The 22,610-nt window shown below is 29.1% G+C and overlaps 2 protein-coding genes across 2 annotated transcripts; both read right to left on the reverse strand.

Moving 5' to 3' along the window:
• Positions 1-12,994: 12,994 nt before the first annotated feature.
• On the reverse strand, positions 12,995-15,561 carry LOC111300540 (glycerol-3-phosphate acyltransferase RAM2-like). Its single transcript, XM_022896169.2, has 2 exons — positions 14,737-15,561; positions 12,995-13,894 (listed from the first exon to the last, which is right to left on the reverse strand). Exons 1-2 carry the CDS (start codon positions 15,367-15,369, stop codon positions 12,995-12,997), a joined length of 1,533 nt encoding a protein of 510 aa, XP_022751904.2. The 5' UTR covers positions 15,370-15,561.
• Positions 15,562-18,128: 2,567 nt separating this feature from the next.
• LOC149513728 (serine/threonine-protein kinase D6PK-like) lies at positions 18,129-20,949 on the reverse strand. The gene is made up of 2 exons (XM_089747583.1): positions 20,133-20,949; positions 18,129-19,484 (listed from the first exon to the last, which is right to left on the reverse strand). Exons 1-2 carry the CDS (start codon positions 20,858-20,860, stop codon positions 18,611-18,613), a joined length of 1,602 nt encoding a protein of 533 aa, XP_089603709.1. The 5' UTR covers positions 20,861-20,949; the 3' UTR covers positions 18,129-18,610.
• Positions 20,950-22,610: the final 1,661 nt, after the last annotated feature.

The raw sequence follows: 22,610 nt of genomic DNA on the forward strand, positions 1-22,610 counted from the left end.
TTCATGGGAATAACAATTATAAAATTCTAGAGAAAAAATACAAAAGAAAAATTAATTATAGAGGTCAGACTAAATTGTGAAAATAATACGTTGTCATACATTTTTTAGAACACTAGATGAAAAGATTTTAAAATCAAGAAAAACAGGGGAATAGTCACCAATCTTTTTTAGGGTGTGACTGGTCACCCAAAAGTTTAGTTTTTTAATAAGCGGTAAAACAAGTTTAAAGTTTATCAGAAAGATAATTTTGATCTACGAAGACAAAATTGGATTCAGGAGTCGGTTATGTGTGAGGAAGGATTAGCCCCTCACAGCGCTTATGAAAATTGGTACCAATCAATCATGCTTTATCTTCAGGGTTGGATAAACTAGTTTCGATTTGAAATTTAATAATAATTCCCCTCATTTTTGAAAAAAGAAAATCGATTTTATTAGTATTTTATTTATGAATATTGCAAAAATCTTTAGGATAAAGAATTATCTTAAAACTCTTCAACATTTAGGTAAAATTTAGAGATAGTTCCTTTTGTCTAAGATTTATTATAACATTCTTTAAAAATGAAAATAAAACTCTTTATAAAAGATAATTGTTGATAACTCTCCACTGTCTAGGTAGAGTACCAATAATTATTTTCTTCAAAATGTTATTTTTATTTTATTTTATAATTTCACATTTTTAAAGTATATATATTTTTTAAAACATTTCATACGAGAAAGTCAATGATGGTACTATCAAGTAGTAAACAATAATTAAATGGATAAATATGTGAAACAAGTGCAAATAATAATATATAAATGTACGTATTTCAATAGATGTTATGTATGATAATAAAATGTAATTTGACATCGGACCCTTAGATATAAGAAGACCACTTTGACTCTTTAACATTTAGGTGGAGTTTAAGTATGTCTATTTATATTTAAAATCTCATTTTAATGATATTTTTATTATTTTGTTTAATCTCATTATTATTCGAGTTAAGGATGTGTATGAAAAATTTTTATTATTTGGGCAACATTTGAGGATACACTACTTCATATGATATTTAGATACGAATTCTTAAAATTTTATGATGGTTTTGTTAGGGCTTAGGTCGAGGTTTTAAGATTTGAATGATTTTTAGGTGATGATTTGGGGTTATGAGTCAAATTTAGAGTTTGAGTTAAATTTAAGGTCTTGGTGGATTTTTAGGATTTAAGGTTTCATTTAAGGGTTTCAAGATTTTAAGGTTTTAGGTTTTAGGATTTTTGTTTTGGGATTTTGAGGTTTTAAGGTTTATGATTTTAGAGTTTCAAGTTTTAGGATTTTGGTTTTAAGATTTTGGTTTTAAGATTTTGGATTTTAAGGTTTTAAAATTTAGGGTTTGAAATTTTAGGGTTTTGAGGGTTTATAGTTTTAGGGTTTTGAGTTTTAGGTTTTAGTGTTTTCAATTTTAGAGGTTTGAAATTTAAGGTTTTAAAATTTTAGGATTTCGAGGGTTTTGGGGTTTCAAAATTTTAGGGTCTCAAGTTTTAGGGTTTAGGGTTTTGGATTTTATAGTTTTAAAATTTTGGGTTATAAAATTTTAAGGTTTCAAAGGCTTTGGAGTTTCAAAATTTGGAATTTTAAGGTTTTAGGGTTTGGAGTTTTAGGGTTTTAGATTTTAGGATTTCAAAATTTAAAAATACGAACATCTCTAAAAATTTTCAACATTTAGGTAGACTTTTAGAGTAAGCTCACTTTCTATAATTTTTGAAAATTTGCTAACATTTTTTTCATATATGTCTTTTCCATAAAATTTATTATTTTTATTATTATTGTTATTATTATTATTATTATTATTATAAGGTTTATTTTAATTTAAAAATATAAAAAATTTAAACTTTATCATTCGTTGCTTATCTTTATTTATTTCTTTACTGTCATCATTATTATTATTATTATTAATTAATAAATAAACTTTTATTTTAGCAAATTTAAAATTTAAATAATAATACTAATAATAATAATAATAATAATAATAATAATAATAATAATAACTCTAATTGATAAAAAAAAATTAAAACAACAAAGAATTAAAAAAAAAACCTAAACTGGACCGATCAACGGTTTAGTTAACGTCAGTTCAATTGAACTGGCTAGGTTAGGGTTGAAGGAGCTTGGCGAGTCGAGTGTGCAAGTTGCGGATCAACCCGCGAGCAAGCACACAAATCCTAAAGGGTCTAAACGACACTGTTTTGGTTCTTCAGCATATTATAAAAGCTCCAAAAAATTTTTAGCTCATTTTCTCCCTTAAAAAAAAAACTCATTTTCTTCTTTCAGCCAAAAATCCCAAGGTCGGCTATTATCCCAGAAGCCAATAACTGGTAGCCACTTATTTTACTGTTGGTAGTTGTTGGCCGTCATGTCGATCATTAAAAAAGTCTAAAAATTTACCAAAGATTCCTCTCAACACCTTTTTTATGTTTTTGGCCTTTTTTTCCCATTTGAAAGGTTATTTGGGAATGGATAAAAGTTGAGATTTTTGAAATCAACCTATCTTAAACTTCTAGGATTTTGATATTTTAGATTTTTTAAAAAGGTTTGGCTTACCTTTGTTTAATAGTCACCATATTTAGCATTAGGAGTGACCTTCAAGATTTATTTTAGATCATATTTTTTAGGGTTTTCACCCTAGAGCCATATTTTTTTTTTTACTCTTTTTTTATCTTTTTTATTATTACACCATACACCAAAGAATTTGACCTTATCCGAAATAGGAAAAGAATTTTTTCAAAAAGGGTTAATCTACCAAATAAGAAATTAGGTAATAAATAGAGACCCAAAATATTCATGGTCAATTTTTTAAGAGAAACTTTTCTTAAGCCTTTATACATGATCCAATATGAATTTTTTATAAGATGTAACATCGGTTAAGGTTCAGGGCTGTCAAAGAAAATGTTACAAAGGCCCAAAACAAGTATTTAAGGGTATTTAAAACCAATGATCATTTTTCTTTTAAAGGATACACTCTGAGGTGTATTCCTTTTTATGTTCTTATGCTTTCCACCAATTCATTTCTTTTTTTTTTCTTTATTTTATTCTTCATTTCCTTTCATTTTTTTCTTTTTTCTTTCACCTTCTCTTTTGCATTCTTTCACTAAGTGGATTCAAAACTTTTATAAATTTATATTGGCCCTTTGCCCCAACATATGAGATTTCATTTGGACATCCCTATTCTTAACCCTTAAACGCATTCCTTTTTGTCCCTTAGTGTGAAGGATGATCCTTAGAGTTTATTTTGCAAGAATTCAATCAGGTTCAAAGGGGTAACAAAAGATAACTTTCTACATTTGTAAAGGGATAATGAAAGACGACCATTTGTCATTTTAAGCGTAAACACTTAAATTGAAGAGCAGTTCCCTTTAGAAAAATGAACTTAAATAAAAGTTTTCATTCAAAAGCTTTTTTGTTTTTTTTTTTAAAATTATTGGCCTTTTCTGTTTTGAGTTTTTTCCTTATCTCTTTTTCAAAACTTTGAATTTGTCAAACTTTATTTGGATTTATTCAAATTTTCTAAGTGTATAATATCATAACCAATTTTCTTTTCTTTCATTTTTCTCTTTTTTCTTTTTTTTTGTTTTGTTTTTTTTACATACCCCCCATAACTCATACCCAAATTCATTTTTCCAGTAATGCGTTTCATGAAATATGTCCTATTTTAACAAATCACCCTTAATGAAAGTTATTACAAGAAAAAGATGATGTGGAATGAACAAGAAAATGATCATGTGGAATAAATTCATTTAAAGTATCAGATGATCTAAGTTACTCTATAAAAAGAGAATAAAAAGGTTGATCATAACTCAAGTTATCTTAAAGGCAATGAGATCTTTATTCTCTAACCAACATGCCTTCAAGACAAAGGATCCGACTAATTTTTGGGGTAAAAAGCTAAAAGGTCAGTATGGTTGAGGCCATTTTACAAGACTTGGGGTAACTTTGATTTAAAAAATTTTTAAAACCACAGTATAACATTGACACATCAAATTACTGCATTTGAATTCTTAAAAAAGTCATATATACTTGACTTTTTATAAACCACATTTTTTTTACATTAGCATTTCATTGTTCATTGCCTTGAAAAATAATATCAGCCTTTGATATCATATCATTATCAGGTGAAAGTAAGGTTCACAAAATCAAATTCAAGGTTGTTGAAGGGTTATGACTTATGAAATGAAGTCAACTAGGTGATTTAAGGAAATTGATGTTTAGGTATTGGAGAATTTTTAATAGTGATTACCAACTCATCTTAACTTAAAACTTTTTTTTATTTTTTTTATCTTTTTTCCTTTTTTTCACTTTTTCCCTTTCTCTTTTCTCTCTTTCTTTAAGGTATTTCTCTTTTTATAGCCTCAATACTTAACTGTTTGGGGCTTTATTCAAATCTAACATCTTTTCACTTTTTAACATTTTCTTTCAAAGAAAACCTATAATATCTAAAACTTAAACGAACTATAATGCACAATGTTCACTCATGCAATGCAAACATTCAAACTTGATCCAAAAATTTACATTCTCAATGGTACTCTTGAAATAATATTCAAAGTTACATAAACAAAAGTTCTCCACTTGACACTTCAACTTTAGCATCATTGACCCATAATTCTACTGCTATCAGTCATCAAGACCACTAACTAGTTCTTTAAATTTTATAGAATCTGCATCAATCAAAGCCTAAATTGTATCCTTAAAAGGTAATACAATCTTCTATGGAATGCTCTTCGATGGAATTTATACTTAGCGTTAGGATCACATCACTTTGGGTAGAGAAGTTTTCTAAATCTTGCAAGAATAATAGAGATCATATGATCTTTGACAAGTAAGATAAAAAGCTCAACGTAAGGCATTAAGAATGACTGATACACCTAGACTTTCTTTCTCTTACAGCTTTGTGAATGGCTTTAGTTAATTTTTTTATTTTATAATTGTTTGTGGTAAAAAAAACTAGAGCACATAGATGATGTGGTTAAAAAAAATTATCAGCCTGAAACATCGGTTGAGAATAATATGGTGATCATTGGGAATAGTTATTCATTAAATGTTCATATATCATGGTGAATTTTCTCTTATTTCGCCCTTCAACAATCATCTCTTAGGCAAATTTATCAAAAATATTCCCTTGTATTTCATTATGAATTTTTACATTGACATTCATAATTCTTCTCATTTTATCTTATTTTTTATTCTACTTGTAGCAAATAGCAAATTGATAAATTCTTATAACATATTACCAATTAGCTTATCATAATAAGAAGATAGAAGGGTATTCACAAATAGAAAAATTAACTCTCTCTTAGTTAAATATGGTTGAATTCATTATGTAACTTTTTTTCATCTAGCAGTATATTCTTTGTAGCTCTCATTGAGGCTCTTTTTCATATTTTGAATGACTAATCGGTCTAAAGCCAACTCCAATATATATTGGTATTGCTTCAAGAATGCTCGCGATAAATCTCTTCAAGTGTGAATTTGGCTACTTTTCAAACTATAATGCCAATTGGCTATTGTCTCAATCAAACTTTCTTGAAAATTATGAATAAGCAAGTTTTTCTCACCAGCATACCTAACCATTTTGTGACAATAATAAGCTAAATGTGTCTTAGGACATTCAATTTCATTATACTTCTCAAATATTAGAACATTGAATTTAGGTGCAATAATCATATTTGGAACTAGTTGATATTTCTTTGCATCACAAGATTTATCCTTACCTTCAATAGCTTGAACTTTTTCTTTCAAGAGATTATACCTTCTCTATTCATTTAGATTCCATAACTTCTCCCTTATGGGTCCTAAGCTAGGTCATCATTTTGATCATTTTCTTGAGCATAAAGTCTTTCGATAATCTTTTTCATCTCACTTATCAAATCAATATTCTCCTGATCCTTCATAGAATTACAAAGATTATTCTTGAAAAAAATTTTTCACTCTTTTTTTAGAGCACACATGAATTGTATTCTATTGAGTGTATACATAAATAGATGTATGAATGAATGCACAAATGATAAAGCTCTTTAGTAAAAAGTGTGAAAATTGGAAAAGAGACAAAAATTAAAGTCAAACCATAATTCACATATCTAAATACAAGAAGACAGCACATTAACATAAAAAGCAACATTTTTCAAACAAAAGAAACATGCAAAGCATTTTATTTCCCAATAACCTATCACTTGAAAACTTTCTTTAATAAAAAATTCCATCCATGTTCATTATCATGACATCCCCTTCTTATTGTTCATAAATCTTTAATCCCTTATAGTATTTGAATAAAAACATTTCGCATCTATGAGTGATTATACCTTATGTTTGAAACCCTTATAATTCTCAATAGAATGCCCTATAATCTTACTATGGCATTCACATCTCGCATTTAGGTTAAAATATTTGGGTATCGAGGTTTTAAAGGCACTAAAGGTACAAAGACAATAAGATGTCTCTCAAACAGATAGAGGTAAAGTTTTTCATATCTAATAGGGATATAATCTAATTTTTTTTCTTAGGTAATTTTTGGGCAACAGGATAACTAAGAGTTTGTGGATTTGGTAATGGTGCAAAGGTTTGAAATTGAGCAATTACCAAAATAGGTGGTTTGGGAATGAAAGGCTGAAGATTTTGGTTCACATATGGACTTTTCGGAGTTTGCATGAAGTTTTAAGACTTTATCTTTAATGCTTGACATAAGAAAGATTTGAATGCAAGTTCAAGTTTGAAACAATTGCTGAAGATTGTACAGAACTTGGTAACTTCATCCAAAAAATTAAATTCTAGAGCCCAGACACTTGGATGGTCAGATCACTAACCTCTTTCATGATCTTATCTAGACTTTCATTATTTTTCAAGCCATTGAATGCTTCAGCTTGCTCAGAAAGTGTACTAGGCCCAGTAAGAATTGGTTGATCATGACTCTATGAATTCATAAGACTTATTTGGGCTGAAATTGGTAAGGACCCTTAAGAAGGCACCAAAATAAATTCTTTAAGTCTATCAATGGTCTTCATCAACTCAGTAAGCTGTTTTGTCATCTCTTGAATGTCATGACCAAACTCTTCTTGATTGTATTCTAATGCATTAATTTGGGCCTCCAATTGATCCTCTTTATTTTCAGCTTCTTATACGCATTAAAACAAATATTTTATTTCAAGGGTTTAAACCAAAATGTTTATGCTATTTTCCTTGCTGAATGAATGACACAATTATTAATTTGCATGCTACAAAAAATATATTTATAAATGCTTAAATGTGATAATGATGCAAATATATTTATAAAAATGTAACAATCTAAAATATACAAATCACCTTAATGATGAATGTAGAATGAAATGATTAAATTTAAAAAAGATAATAAACTCTTTATCTATCCTAAATCTCTTTTTTTTTTCATTTTTTTTACCTTTTTCTTTTTTTTTATTTAGACTCTTTTGTTTTCCTAACTTTATTTACATTATTACCTTAAACACAAATTATGTTAAAATGCCCCACATATCTTAATTTGGATAATTTCTATGAAAGAAATTGGCATAGCTTTTATCTTCTAAATAATTTCAATAAAAGGTTGACACCACTGATGGCTTAATGAGAACTTCATTTGTTGATAACTTACCTAAAATAAATACCACCTCTCAAAATACAATGCTTATATAATGTAAATAACAAAATTAAAAACTTTACACATAAAATGAATCAATAATCCAACCATTTAAATAATAAAAATAATATCAAAATAATAAAATAAATACAGTGCCCTAACTTTTGATGATTTTTTAAAAGGTGACATGGCTCTACCTTAGGCAAGCTCCCTATGGCTCACGATATGCTGAGTCTGAATTTATTCATCTAAAAGTTTTCAAATCTAACTTTATATCATCATCCATTATAGACTAATAAGGCACATTAATCTTCATCTATTACAGGCTACAAATGAAAATGGTTTGGTTTAAGTGAAAGTGTTTCGCTAGCAAATACAGAGGTTATCACCTCATAAGAGCATAATTACTTTACTTCCTCTTAATAAGGACAGAGCCTGAGTCTAGAGCTTATGCGTGCATGTGAATATGCAAAAGTGTGTAAAACAATATATCAATAAAAATAAAATAAATAAACCATAAATTAAAAAAATTAAAATAAAGTAATAACTACTAACATGCAACTTATTAATTTTTATTTATTTATTTCTTTTGAAAAAGTAAAACAAATGGACTTAAATTAAATATCAAATAAAACCAATTAAATCCAAAATTCTCGATAGTGCATAATTAAAAAAATTTTTAGCCTGACTTTCTTAAAATCTTGAGTGGAGTCACCAAACTATCATAACGATTTTGGGATCATTAAATAAAAATTTTTAAAATTGAGAAAAATGGGGGAGTCGCCACCAATTTTTTTTAGGGTATGATTGGGCACCCAAAAGTTTATCTTTTTAATAAAGCGATAAAACAAATATAAAGTTAATCAAAAAGATAATTTTGATCTACAAAGATAAAATTGGATTCAGGAGTCGATTACATATAGGGAATGATTAGCACCCTAACAGCGGTCATGAAAATTGATACCAATTAATCATGCTTTATCTTCAGGGTTGGATAAAATGGTTTCGATTTGAAATTTAATAATAATTTCTCTTATTTTTGAAAAAAAAAATCAATTTTATTAGTCTTTATTTAAAAATATTGCAAAATTCTTTCTGATAAAAAATTTTGTTAAAACTCTCAAACATCTAGGCAGAATTTAAAGATAATTCTTTTCACCTAAGATTTATTATAACATTCCTTACAAATGAAAATAACACTCTTTATAGAATATAATTGTTAGTAACTTTCTAACGTTTAGGCAGAATACTAGGAATTATTTTCCTTAGAATGTTATCTTTGTTTTATTTTATAATTTCACATTTTTAAAGTATGCATTTTTTAAAAACGTTTTATGCTTGAAAGTAAAAAATGGTACTATCAGGTAGTAAACAATAATTAAAGTCATAAATTACGAAACGAGTGCAAACAATCATAAATAGATGTATGTATGCCAATAGATGATATGCATGATGATGAAATGCAATAGATAACGGCCCTTTAGATATAAGAAGACTACTTTTATTCTTTAACATTTAAGCGAAGTTTAGGTGTGACTATTTATATTTAAGATTCTATTTTTAATGATATTTTTTATTGTTGTGTTTAATCTCATTATTATTCAGGTTAAAAAAGCGTATGAAAAACTTAACGAAATAAAATTTCTTAAATATTCCATCATTCATGTGGCATTCGAGGACATACTACTTCATATAAGATTTTCATATGAATCCTTAAAATTTTGTGATGGTTTTATGTAGGGCTTAGGTCAAGGTTTTAAGGTTTGAATGATTTTTAGGTGATGATTTAGGGTTGCGAGTCAAATTTAGGGTTTTGGTTAAATTTAAGGTCTTGGTGAATTTTTAAGATTTAGGATCTTATTTAAAGGTTTCGAGATTTTAGGATTTTGGGTTTTAGGATTTTTGTTTTAGGATTTTGATGTTTTAAGGTTTATGATTTTAGGGTTTTGGGTTTTAGGATTTTGATTTTGGGATTTTGAATTTTAGGGTTTAAAAATTTAAGGTTTTGAAATTTTAGGATTTTGAGGGTTTATGATTTTAAGGTTTTAAATTTTAAAGTTTAAGGTTTTGGATTTTAGGGTTTTAAAATTTAAGGTTTTAAAATTTTAGGGTTTTGAGGGTTTTAATGTTTCAAAATTTTAAGGTTTTAAGTTTTATGGTTTAGGGTTTTGGATTTTAGAGTTTTGAAATTTAGGGTTTTGAAATTTTAAGGTTTCGAGGGTTTTGGGGTTTTAAAATTTGAATTTTTAGAGTTTGGAGAATTTTACGGTTTGGTGTCTAAAAGTTTTGAATTTTAGAGTTTCAAAATTTAAAAATACGAAATCTCTAAAAATCTTCAACATCTAAGTAAACTTTCGAAACAAGCTCAATTTTTATAATTTTTAAACATTTATTAAAATTTTTTCCATATCTATTTTTTATTAAATTTATTGTTGTTATTATTATTATTATTATCTTTAGTTATTTTTTATTATATTATTTTATAAGTTTTATTTTAATTTAAAAATATCAAAAATTTAAACTTTTTTGTTTATTTATTTATATTCTCATTATTATTATTAAAAATAATTAATTAAATATTTATTTTAGCAAATTTAAAATTTTAAACATGCATAAATAATAATAATAATAATAATAATAATTCAAAATGATAAAAATAATATTAAAAAATTAAAAAAAAACCTAAACCAGACCAGTCAACATTTTGATCAACATTAATTTAACTGAATAGGCTAGGCTAGGGCTGAGAGAGCCTAGTCGATCAAGTGCACAAGTTATAGGTCAAACCTCATGCTAGCACACAAATCTTGAAGGGCCTAAATGGGATCATTTTGGCTTTTTTGTATACTATAAAAACTCTAAAAAAACTTTTTGCTTGTTTCCTTCCCCTTTCCAAAAAAAAAAATCTTTTTCTTTTCTCAACCAAAAAACTCAAGGCCAACCAGTATCTCAAAAATAGATCATTGGTAGTCATGCTAACCGTTGCCTATTTTGTCACCTGTTTTGTCACTGATGGTTGCCAACTGCTGTGTCGATCACCAGAAAAGCCCAAAAATTCACCAAAAATTTCTCTCGACACCCTCTTTATGTTTCCAACCTCTTTTTCCACAAAAAGATCCCAATCTCTTTAGATATAAACCAAAACCTTTCGATTTCACCCAATTTTTTTGGCTCTTTTTAGTTTTTTATTTTTTGTGTGATTGATGGTGTTGGGTTCCCCATTTCTAACGGACTATGTTTTTTTTTTTTTTGGTGTTTGGCTTTTTGGTAGCTTGAAATTTATTTTTTTTTGGTTCTAGTTTAACAAAGACTTTTCTCTCTTTTTTTTTTATTTTTGTATTTTTCTTCTTTTTTGGTGGTTTTCTCGATGAGATTTCTTTTGGTTTGGTTTTTTTTTTTGGTAGGATTTTTCCTTTTTTTCTCTCTGTCCAACCTGCATCTTTTTAGATCTCTTTATAAGGCATGAATAGGGACAAGCCCCCATGTTTTCGGTTGCAATCCCCGCTACTAGGGGATGGTGGCAATTACAGCTAGGTAGATGACTTAAGGTATGGGTTCAAGGGCTATAGGTTCTTAGGGGGTTGTTTGGAGTAAGTGTGGCTCAGGATTCTGGTGTAGCTGGAATAAGATGCTAATGATGTCTCCTTCTCTTTTTTTAATTATTATTATATTTAATATTTAATTATTAATTTTAATAAAATTAAACAAAATTAAAAACTGAGGCCTAATCCGAAAAACCCAAACAAAATTTGATGTCTACATACGTTAAATTTTTTTTCAAAGAACTAAAATGATTTAATTATATTATCAATGATAAAATGATTAACTCATAAAACATATAAATAATAAAATTATTAACATACATATATAGTTAATATATATTAAAACAAAAAATTGACAAGAAAAAAATAAAAAAATAAAAATGTTTTAATGATTTAATTATGATTATTTTTAATGAATTTATTTATCAACATAAGCTACATATATAATTGTTTTTATAACAACTAAATAAACAAACTCTATATAATTATCTTATTCCTATGCACACTAAGTTTTGATCTCGTTCTATTTGTGTTTTCATTTGATGTGAAAAATCATTATATTTATATAAAAAATGAGTATAATAATAAAAAAATCATTTAAATTAAAATTTATAAAAAAAAAGTACTAATGATATTTTAATCGATCATATTTAACATTTTTTAAATTAAAATTTCATTAAGGGTATGTTAGTCTATCTTTTATTATAAAAAAAGAGTTTAATAATATAGATTCATTTAAATTAAAATTTATAAAAACATTTACTAAAAATATTTTAACCAATCACTTTTAACACTTTTGAAATTAAAATTTTAAATTTTTAAATAATTTAATTTCATATAAACTCTATTTTTAATTTTAGATAATTTAAATTAAACTTAAACCAATTTGTGAAAATTATATATTTAAGGATAAATTTGTTAATTTAAAAACTGATAAGGCTATTTAAGTCGATTACTATTTGCATTTTTTAAATTCACATTTTTATATATAAATAATATATTGAAAAAAAAAAAGGAAAAAGGTTGCAAAAAGAGAATTAAAACCAAAGGAGTCTGTCAATATCATCACGTTATTAAAATGAAAAAAAAAAAATTGCTCTTTAATTTCTCATTCCTCACATTGATTTTATAAACTTGAATTTATCACCAATTACCATCTTTAATCTTCTAAGTTATAATCCATCTCTTAAATACTATTTCTCGTTCTTCACCATTCCTATGCGGTATAAACCAAGCTGCTCAACTATTATTATTTCAAGGCATATTTTAAGTAATAAATACCCACTAATTGGGTGAAATAGATAAAAATGATTACTTAAATAAATATTAAAAAATTAAAAAAAAAGATTTTACTGATATCTTAAGGTTTTTTTTTGGTAAAAATAAAAGAAATAGACGAGACGAAAAACTTATTAATTTAATAATTAAATTACAAAGTAAAAAAATGATTATAAATTTTAATTATTATATTAACAAAATTTTCATCATTTTCTCTTTCCATCCTTCTTATAAATTAAAACCTTATAAAAAGAAATAAAGTAAAATAACTACGCTTATGTTTTTAAGATAAATAAAAAGGTAGAAGTAGATAAGCGAATTTTAAAATCCGGATTCTCATTTTATTTAAAAATGAAATTACCATTATAACTATATTAATATATATTTTTATTATATAATTTATCTTTTTTGTCATTTTTCCAATTGAATTGGTGTCACTTAAAATGACACCAAATCAGGAATTTTATAATTAGTATACATACCAAAATATTACAATGGGGCAAAATATCTCACATTCAGCAGAAAAAACCTAAGAAAGGAAACCTAATTAGTGAATAAAGTTTTCTAGCACCCCATGACTTTATTAGGAGAAAGCTTGGGTTTTTCCACCACAGTTCCATCATTTCCAGCCAAGGCTCTGTACTTATCTTTCCTAGTGAAACTTGTGCATTCATATGATAAGCTTGAAGCAATCATTCTTTGAATGTAATTGGCTACTTCATGGCTTGATTTCCCAGCACTACAAGTTAATTCATAGGGCAACTTGTTCAAGAATGTTACTTCATACGCAGGGCTAGGGTTCATGAAGAAGTAAAAGGGGTCCATCCCTTTCCAACCCCTAGCTGTTGTTCCATGGAACATGCTCATCCGATTCAGCATAGCTACCGGAACAAGTTCATCGGTTAATTCAGCGAATAAGGCTGAAAACCTTAGTAAAAATGGTTCCCTACATGTTGTTCCTTCGGGGCATATGACTAGGTCACCTTCTTCTAATAATTTTTTGATCATGGAAGCATCCTTGGCTCGATCACGATTAAGACGAACGGTCTTGATAGGGGAGATAACTTCGGATAAACGCGATAAAGAGTATGTCACGGCAGGGATTGGACGGCCTAAAGCGGTGGAGAGGAAGATGGGGTCAAGTAGGGTTCTATGAGAGCAAATGAAAAGGACTCCAGTTTGACCTATTGATTTTTTAGCTGGAGGGGGTGGAGTCCCTTTGATGTAAACTCTTACACCAAGTGCCCAAAAGGCATAATAGACTAATGGCATGGGGAGGAGGGAGCCGGCGGCGATGCGGAGGCAGGCAAGGAGGAAGCCGACTGGGATCCAAAGAATGATGAGAAGTGCCATGAATGGGGTTGGTTTTTGAACAAGCCGACCATCATGGAAAACAATTGGTTTTGGCAGTTTGTCAAGGGTTACCGGTTCAAACTCAGGCTTTGCTAGAACCACATAACTTTCCTACAAACGAAATTAAAATTTTCATCACTAGCAAATCATTCATTATAGTAATCTCCCAAGTTATTTTAAATAAAGAAATATATGAATATTATAATTTTCATTTTCAATAGAAATTATAGTTAAATGCTACTTATTAGTGACGTTTTATATTACAAATGACATTATATGTATATTTAGTGACATTTTCGATAAAAATACCATTAATTTTTTAAAAATACAAAATTTAACGGCGTTTGTTAAAAAAACTATTAAAAAACTATCATTAAATACCCATTTTTTTTATAAGGTTTAATCAAGATTTGGAAAAGAATATGTATATCCCATACACGATAAGATTAAATGATTTAGAGTTTAAAGTTTAAATCATTAAATTAATTAGAGTTGATTCTATACTTGTACAAACTAATTAGTATATCATAAATTTATATTTTTCCATCAGTTAGTCTTAAACATGAGTTTTGGAACTTAAACTCGGCTTGATCCAACATAAAATTTAATTTTATTAAGAAAATTAATTTTTTTGCTTTAATTCTGAAATATATTTTAAATGATAATATTTTTATATTTTTCATATATTTTTAATATAATTAATGGCTAACATCAAGTTGGGTCTTGTACAAGATTTTTGAATAATCGATTGAGCTTGATCCAACCTATAAATAGGTTTAATCATAATAAACAAGCAATTTATGTATCAATCTTAAAAGATATAATTAAATTTATAATTCATTTTGAATCAATATTTTATAAAATTATAATTAATTTTTGTAATTAGAATTCAAATTATAAAGCATGTATTATAGGATATTTAATTCTAGCATGAAAAGTGTTAGATGGCAAACCTGGCACAATTTCATGAAAGGAAAATCAGTCTTTCGATCGCCTAAAGCAATATCTGGCATAGGCTCATTCTTAAATGCTTTCTCAAGTGCATCAGCCTTATTGATTCCTACAAGAATCCCTGGACTCTCCACCAAACCAGTTGCTCTACCTCCAAGCACATGAATTTCAGTTCCAATAACCATATCAGCTCCCAAAAAATCCTTAATAAATGGCTCCACCATAACCCTAGGGTTGGCCGTAAGAACACATCTTTTCCCACATGAAGAGAACACCCTCAATGTCTCCGGATGCAAATCACTCGAGTAAAACTTAGGCAAAACAGCTCGAGCCACGGATTCAATATCGGACACTTTCATTCCTACAAAGGTTGTGAAAATCAGAACCCGAATACCGGCTGATTCGGAGATAAAGTAGTAAAGGATTCCAGCAATAGGGGAAGCTAATAGCAAGAAGAGAAGCCTAAATATGCCACCAGCTTCAAAGGCAACTAATGCAAAGTAAGGGAAAGAGCTTCGTCCTCTTAGTAGGGTTCCATCCATGTCGGTGACCACCGTGTGTTTTTCACGCCCAGTTGATGCACATTGAGCAATGTTCGGAAAAAATGAAGTAGGGTTTTGTTTAGCTTCTGCCATTGTTAGGCTTTTAGAACAATTTTTTTTTCTTTTTATTTTTTTGAAGTTCACTTGGTTTTGAGGTTTGCTTTGAGTTTTATATATATATGTATGTATGTATAGAAAAGTTATAAAGTGAAGAACAAAATGGTTGGTGGCGTCGAGATTTCCGAACAAAATTCTTTGGAAAGAACGATTAGATTTTTTTTTCAGTTTTTTCTTTTTCAAGTCTTGTAGTTAAAAAAGAGGCAACAATGATTGCTGAAAAAATATATTTGTACGTTATCAAGAAGACAAAATTGGAGCAAAGTTCAATCAACTCTATTTTTTCTTCTATAAAAAAAAATTAGGTGAGAATAGACTATTTCCTTAAAGCTACCATGACCGTAGGTTTCTAAAAAAATTTTATATTAAATTTACAAATTATTTATTAAAGAAATTGTTAACAATGAGAATCAAACCTATACTTTATAAGTAAAATATTCAATTTTTTATCGATTCAACAAATCTTGGCCTTACTTTTTTCAAATGGCTAGTTTGTCAAATAAATATTCTTCATTTTGTACATTACTATTGCATTAATTTTTTTAAAATGTAAATATATAAAGGAGAGTTTCTTTTTTTTTTTCTAGCAAAACTCTACAAGTAAGTTAATTTGTGTTTATTTGACTACAGTACATATTATCTCAATTCATTAATGCTACTTTTTAAATTTATTTCTCACTTTTGGCAAAATAAGATAAGAACTTAGTTAAATTTATACACTTCACATTCATATATATATATATATATATATATATATATATATATATAGAATGATTATTCTTCATTTATGTTAAATATTTATTTAAGCCACTACAACAATATATTTTTTGTGCTTGAAGTTATAAGAGATTATATCTATAATCACTAAAATTAAAAATTTAACATTTTACTAATAAATCACCCGATTGTTAACGCATCGAACTTATATCATTCATAAACTTCTTATATATTTTAGTAGTTTTATTTTTTTTATTCAGATGTTAGGCTTTGGGTTAAAAGTATTTTAATACACTTTCTAAATGTTTTTGAAATGCTAACTTCTTGGTAAGAAATATAATATAGGTTTCTTTAATTTATTAGACCATTGATCAAACCAATCTATATCTGTTAGGAATTTTTCTATATTTCTCTTTATTAATTTTTTTTTCAGGGAGGATAATTCTAGTTGATATTCAATCTTAAGATAGTAATTCAATCCATATTTTTTCATTGTAAAATTTAATTATAATCCAAATATTTGCTTTCCCTTTTCTTACTTTTTCTACATCTTCCCTTTTTCTTCATTCCAATTTTTAAGCCTTCCCTTTGTTAGTAGGATAAAAAAAAGGGGGGGGGGGGGGTTGGTATGTATCATGCAATATTACTTAATAATAAATTTGGTAATTTGTCTATTTGTATCATATAAAATATTAATAATTTATGTATTCATATTGTATTTTACGTATAAATTACATACCATAATTTATATTACACAAATACAAGATTCATTTTTTTATTTTGTTAAACTCATATATGACTTTTGTTAAAATTTTAAATTATATAACTTTTGTATTTTTTTCGTATCGTTTTAATATCGTGTTAGCATGTTGTATTTTAAATTGATGAATCTATTCAATAACACGTAATTGGTTACATCACTTTTTTAGACTTTGTATTGAGAGAAAAAAGAAAAAAAAAACAAGAGAATTATTCAGTACCATGTGGTAGCCACATGGCTATTTTCCATCACTTTCTAGGGAAAAAAACAGAGGGACTTAGATGGAGAAATAGAGAAAGTAAAATGCTGATCCATCAAATTGGGCGTTGTGCTCAATGGTGAATAACTTGGAATACATGCTTTTTTAATTGACGTTTAATAAAAACAATGTTTTGATCACAATAATCTCAACGCCAAAATTAAAAAAATATATAGAAAAATAAATTTAAACTAATTAATTTAATGTCAACTTCAAAAATTATCGCAATCAATTTAAATTTTGAAATAGAACTGATATTTTTAAACACAAAATGAATATATAATATGAAAATAATACAAAGAAAAATGACATAATTTAAAATTTCAATTAAAAAATTATATATAAATTTAACAAAAATAAAAAATTTATTTTATATTTAATGTGTTCATATGAATTTGACATAATAATTTTAATATTTTAAATATGTATGAACTCATAAAATTATCAAATTTACTTTCAAGATAATCAATGTCAACTTAAACAAATTAATTTGATGAACCACCAAATACTTTTGGTGTGTGTTTCTATACCCAAGAAGTCATACAGAGTGAGATGCTTTGAATGAACCATCGCTTGTTAAAACCAAATTATAAAATTGACATTAAACAACATTTAAGTGCTCTAAGAGCAGTTCTTTAATGTATGTACCCCATGATTCAGGGCATCAAATCTTGAGAACAATTCAAAAGCTTTGTAGTTTCTCTATGTTTAAATTCTGTCAGGATCAAGCCTCTCTATTCAGTAACAGTCGGTTGAGAAAAGAAAAAAAAAAACACAAAGATGAAAGTTGTAGAGGATCATCTACAAGAAGAATTAAAAATACAAAAGCCTGGTGACTGCAAAAGAATAAAGTTCTTTTCCTGGGTAAATAAAGCAATCCTGGAAGCAATTCAAGCAAGGAGAGACACATAAAGTTAAAAGCAAATTTAGGAGACAAAAATCAATAGGAAAGTGACACAACATTTCCTCATTGCTAGATGCATCGACAGTTTTACGCAACCAAGCCCTTACTATGACTTGTCTAGTTTCAGTTTCTTTAGCAAAAGTTCATTTGCAGATAAAGCTTTAGAGAATAACTGGGTGATTCCAGGTTTTCGACCAGGAGTGAATATGGAAAAGGGATGACATGAAAAGGGCTTAAGCCCCACCATTGGAGGTCCACCATATGAGACTCTTCAATGCTAAAGACATAAAAGAGGGGAATGAAAGACAAGTTACAGCTAAAGTTGCTTACATTTTTGTCCTCTCTTTAAGTAATTAAAAAGGAATTCATGGTTCGGGTGGCTTATTGTCCCCCCCATTCATTATACGCCAATTGTTGCTGGATAGCAACTGTAGGAATCACAGCAGTAAGACATTTACTTTAGATGGACAAGGCAAGTAATCTGGCAAAGGAGATAAGATTTCATTGAGAACATGAATACACATCAACAATCTAACTAACCAACTCAAGAAAAACCTCTATAGGTTCCCGCCAAAATTCAGAAAAATTCAAAATCTAAGTATGGACCAGATGACCTGTCTAAGTCTGTGGCTCCCTTATCATTTGGAGGCAAGGATGACTTAAATGCTTGACTTAGAAATGAGATATCAATAGGTTTAGGGACTTCTGGAGGATGTGTACCGCGGATAAGAGCCCAATTAACACTTTCAAAGAAAGGATGCTGCTTGATCTCTGTGGCACCTCTTTTGAACCCTAGTCTCTGTCGGGGGTCCTTCACAAGCAGACCGCGGATTAAATCCTTTGCGGCAAAACTGATAGAAGATCCCTCTGAAAATTTTATGGACTGACCAACCACATTGAATAATGTCTCCCGATTGCCATTGCCTTTAAATGGAGTCCTTCCCAGCAGTAATTCATACAAGAAAATACCAAATGTCCACCAATCAACAGCACTCCCATGACCATCGCCTCTTATTATCTCAGGAGCTAAATATTCATGGGTCCCAACAAATGACATGGAGCGGGCATTAGTTGGCTCTGCAATAAGTACGGGAAATGTATCTGAATTCACCAAATTTGTTCTTACACTTTTCACCTTCGCTGTTTTGGAACTAAGAAACCGAGGCTTAAAGCAAGATGGCTGCAAACAAGCAGGCTCTACACATACCGGTAGTTTGCAGGCTGGATCAATGCAGGCTGGCTGAATACAATATGAAGCGATTCTATATGATGGATCGGAACTGGACTGCACAAGAGTAGGATTGACAGAACTTTGCAATGACAAATCAAAATCAGATAGCATGATGTGGCCATCCTCTCTGACCAATACATTTTCAGGCTTTAAATCCCTATACACCACACCCATCATGTGTAGGTACTCAAGGGCTAGAAGGACTTCTGAAGCATAAAACCTGCAAAAACATAGAAATTTTATAAGAAAACTTACCAAACCTCGAGTACTTTCTATGGAGATAATTCTCTAAGCATATTGAGAGATTTGACATTAACCAAGAATGGTGGACATTTAGAAATTTGAATTGATAACTGAATCCCTTAGAAATCATGTGAACAGAATTAGCAGCTGTCTTGAATACTCCAAGGACACTGTCGGTACTAGAAGCAGGAAGATGGTTTGAAAAGTAAATTAGCTCCATACTTTTGATGCATCTTCTCCAGAGAAAAGGATACACTCTGCAGTGAGGGTGGAAGGAGGTACTTTGATCTTGCATCCACAGAACAATTACCATGAAGAACAAAAGCTGAATTAAAAATTGAAGCTAACTATTTTCTATCCATGGATAATCCTCCCAAACTCTGGTTCAGCACAAATTATCCAAACACCTTTATATCAGAAGTCCTGAACACCAAGACATAATCAAGAAGAAATTCTGTTTCACTTCTCCTCTTTTCAAGGCAATACCTTAATAATATTTCCCTGACTAGTGCTATTACTTTTTTTTTTTCATCAAGGACAAGAAGCAGCCAAGCTGAGGACAAAAGGTGGCCAAGCTAGCAACCTAAAATTAAACATATTAAACCTTCAAAGGTTAGAAACCAACCGTGCTGCCGGTTCTGGGAAATGCTTGCCCGGCTGGCGTTGCCGGAGTATATGAAGATCCCCACCACTGCAAAACTCCATCAACAAGCAAGAAAACTTCTCAGTCTCAAAATGTGAATAAAGGGTTGGTAAAAATGGATGATCTAACAAACTCAAAATTTCTCTCTCGGTTTGTGCTCTCATCAATTTCTTCCTCCCAGCTAACATCCCTTTATCCATAACCTTCATTGCAAACAAACATCCCATCCCTCTTAACTCAGCTAAATAAACACTCCCTATATCTCCACACCCCAACTTTTTCAACAACCTAAAATGAGGTAACCCCAAGTTCCCATCTTTACCCTTGACATACTGCATTGCATCCCATCTAATATCATTTCCTTTATGAGGTTTTGATGGACAAAAACTCCTAAAACTACTACATTCATTTGCATCAAGACTACTCTTTTCACTCTCTTCACAGTCAGTAGGAACAGAATCAGCATCCCTACTAACACTAATTTTATTTGTTGACCCCGAAATACTACTACACAAACTGATACTAACACTATTCTTATTGAAGTTGACATCTTGAAAACTACTACTACTACTGCTTCCATTATTGCTAGAACTAACACTAGAATCAGACCCAGAAATGCTAGCAATGTTATTATTCAAGCAAAGGTCTTTGAGAGTGTTGGTGATGGGAAAAGTTTCAAGCTCTACATTTTTTTGGGGCTGTTCATCCATGTCTGAGAGAAAAGAAATGAGAAAACTGTTGGATGAAATGTCTGAAAGAAAACAGGGTAAAAAGAATTGAGGTTGTTGGTCAAGGGAAATGTTGGGTATGACCGAGGTAGTCAAAGAAAAGAGAGTAAGACGCGGGCTTAACTTAACATGGCATTGTAAATGAAACGAAGGAGGGATTAAACGGCTTTCAAAATTGAAATAGTGAGGGTAAGAAACTAGGAATAAGATAAGCTTGAAAGTTTTTTTTTAAAAATTTTTGATAAACCCAAGGTTGAGTTTGGTTTTGAGTCTTTTTCTTACAGTGCCCCAGAACATGTTATAGCTTACAGACAAAAGCAAAGAGAGAAGGAGAGTGAGGGTTGGGAGGGGGGGGGGGGGACCCAATTCACGAGGAGGACAGAAGCCTATTCAGATTTTCTAAAACAAAGAAAAGGCATTTGAGACACCAATAGGCAATACCGTTACACTGGGGACTTTTGGTTTTTTCAGGGGAAAAAGATGCATTTGGGGTTAATCTAAGACAGGTTGGTGAACTTATGACTTGGTGCCTGCCGGGTGGTGGGTGGCTTTTTGTTTTTTTGTTTTTTTTTGGGTGATTGTGGAGGGTGGGGTTTCAATTTTGAAGAATTGGATTAATGGTAGGTATTTGCTTACGGGGCAGGTTTGATAATTTTGGGTACGTCCTGTCTTGACTCTTTGCTGTCTGGGTAGGTGCAAAACAATGGAAATGGGAAGTAGTAAAATGCAAGGTATTCATTTCATTGAATTTTTTAGGAAGTTAGATAAGATAAAATTAAAATAATTATAATTATATAAATTAATTTAATTTAATTTTGAATTTAATTTTATTAAATATAGATATTATTTTTTACTCTTCCAAGTTGGCAGAGTGGATAATTGTGATATCTAATCTCATGTGGGAAGATTTTTAGAATTTGTTATTATATATAAGTAAAAATTTAAATTTAAATTTGTATGATATTTTTGTAAGATAAAATTATAAGATTTTTAAATTAAAAAAGATAACATTTTACATATTGGGTATAGATCTCCATAAATTGTATCAAAGTTAGATTACCAATCGAATGGAAGTCAAGTGCTATATTCATAGAAGCTACTTCTAAAATCCTTCTAGAGCTACATATTACATGATGAAAATCATTTTTAGAATCTCAATATCTATTATGATTCAAATTCTATCTGTGCTTTAGGAGCCGTTCCTAAAATCTTACTAAAGCTACGTTTATACGTGCTTTGAAAGTCACTTTTAAAATTCAGTTGGAGCTAAATACTACACAATAGAGGTCACTTCAGAATCTCAATATTTGGTGTATATTTTATTCTATCTGTTAGAGTGATTCTACTTCAATATGTGCTTTGGGAGCTACATCTAGAATTTCAATATATTTGATGTTATTTGGTTTTGTATAAGAATCTGTTATAATATATAAGGATTTAAATTCAAATTTATAAAGCATTTTTTGTAAGATACAATTATAAAATTTTAAGTCAAAATAAATAATGCCTTATATGTTAGGTATGCGTCTTCACGATAATTTTCAATGATATTTAGTTTTTTCTTTTTGGTAAATGCTTTGTTAGTTTGTAGTAAATATTTTCATATTGAATATAACAGTAAATTAACTAAAAAATTATAATCTTTTTGCCTTTCAATCAAGAATCAGATCATCTGTAAAGTCCCGTTTATATGCAGGCATTTATTTTATGATTGAAAGTAAGAAATGGAGTG

Source organism: Durio zibethinus, chromosome 18 (assembly GCF_047325235.1).
Source record: "Durio zibethinus cultivar Kanyao isolate XHJ-2024 chromosome 18, ASM4732523v1, whole genome shotgun sequence".
NCBI lineage: Eukaryota > Viridiplantae > Streptophyta > Magnoliopsida > Malvales > Malvaceae > Durio > Durio zibethinus.

What these genes read in the sequence shown, in the direction of transcription:
- LOC111300540 (XM_022896169.2), bottom strand. Translation starts at nt 15,369, where the DNA reads ATGGCAGAAGCTAAACAAAACCCTACTTCATTTTTTCCGAACATTGCT. An exon ending in CTTTCATGAAATTGTGCCAG is followed by an intron (nt 13,895 to 14,736) that starts GTTTGCCATCTA and finishes TTTCGTTTGTAG; the next exon opens with GAAAGTTATGTGGTTCTAGC.
- LOC149513728 (XM_089747583.1), bottom strand. Translation starts at nt 20,860, where the DNA reads ATGGATGAACAGCCCCAAAAAAATGTAGAGCTTGAAACTTTTCCCATC. An exon ending in TTCCCAGAACCGGCAGCACG is followed by an intron (nt 19,485 to 20,132) that starts GTTGGTTTCTAA and finishes ATGTTTTTGCAG; the next exon opens with GTTTTATGCTTCAGAAGTCC.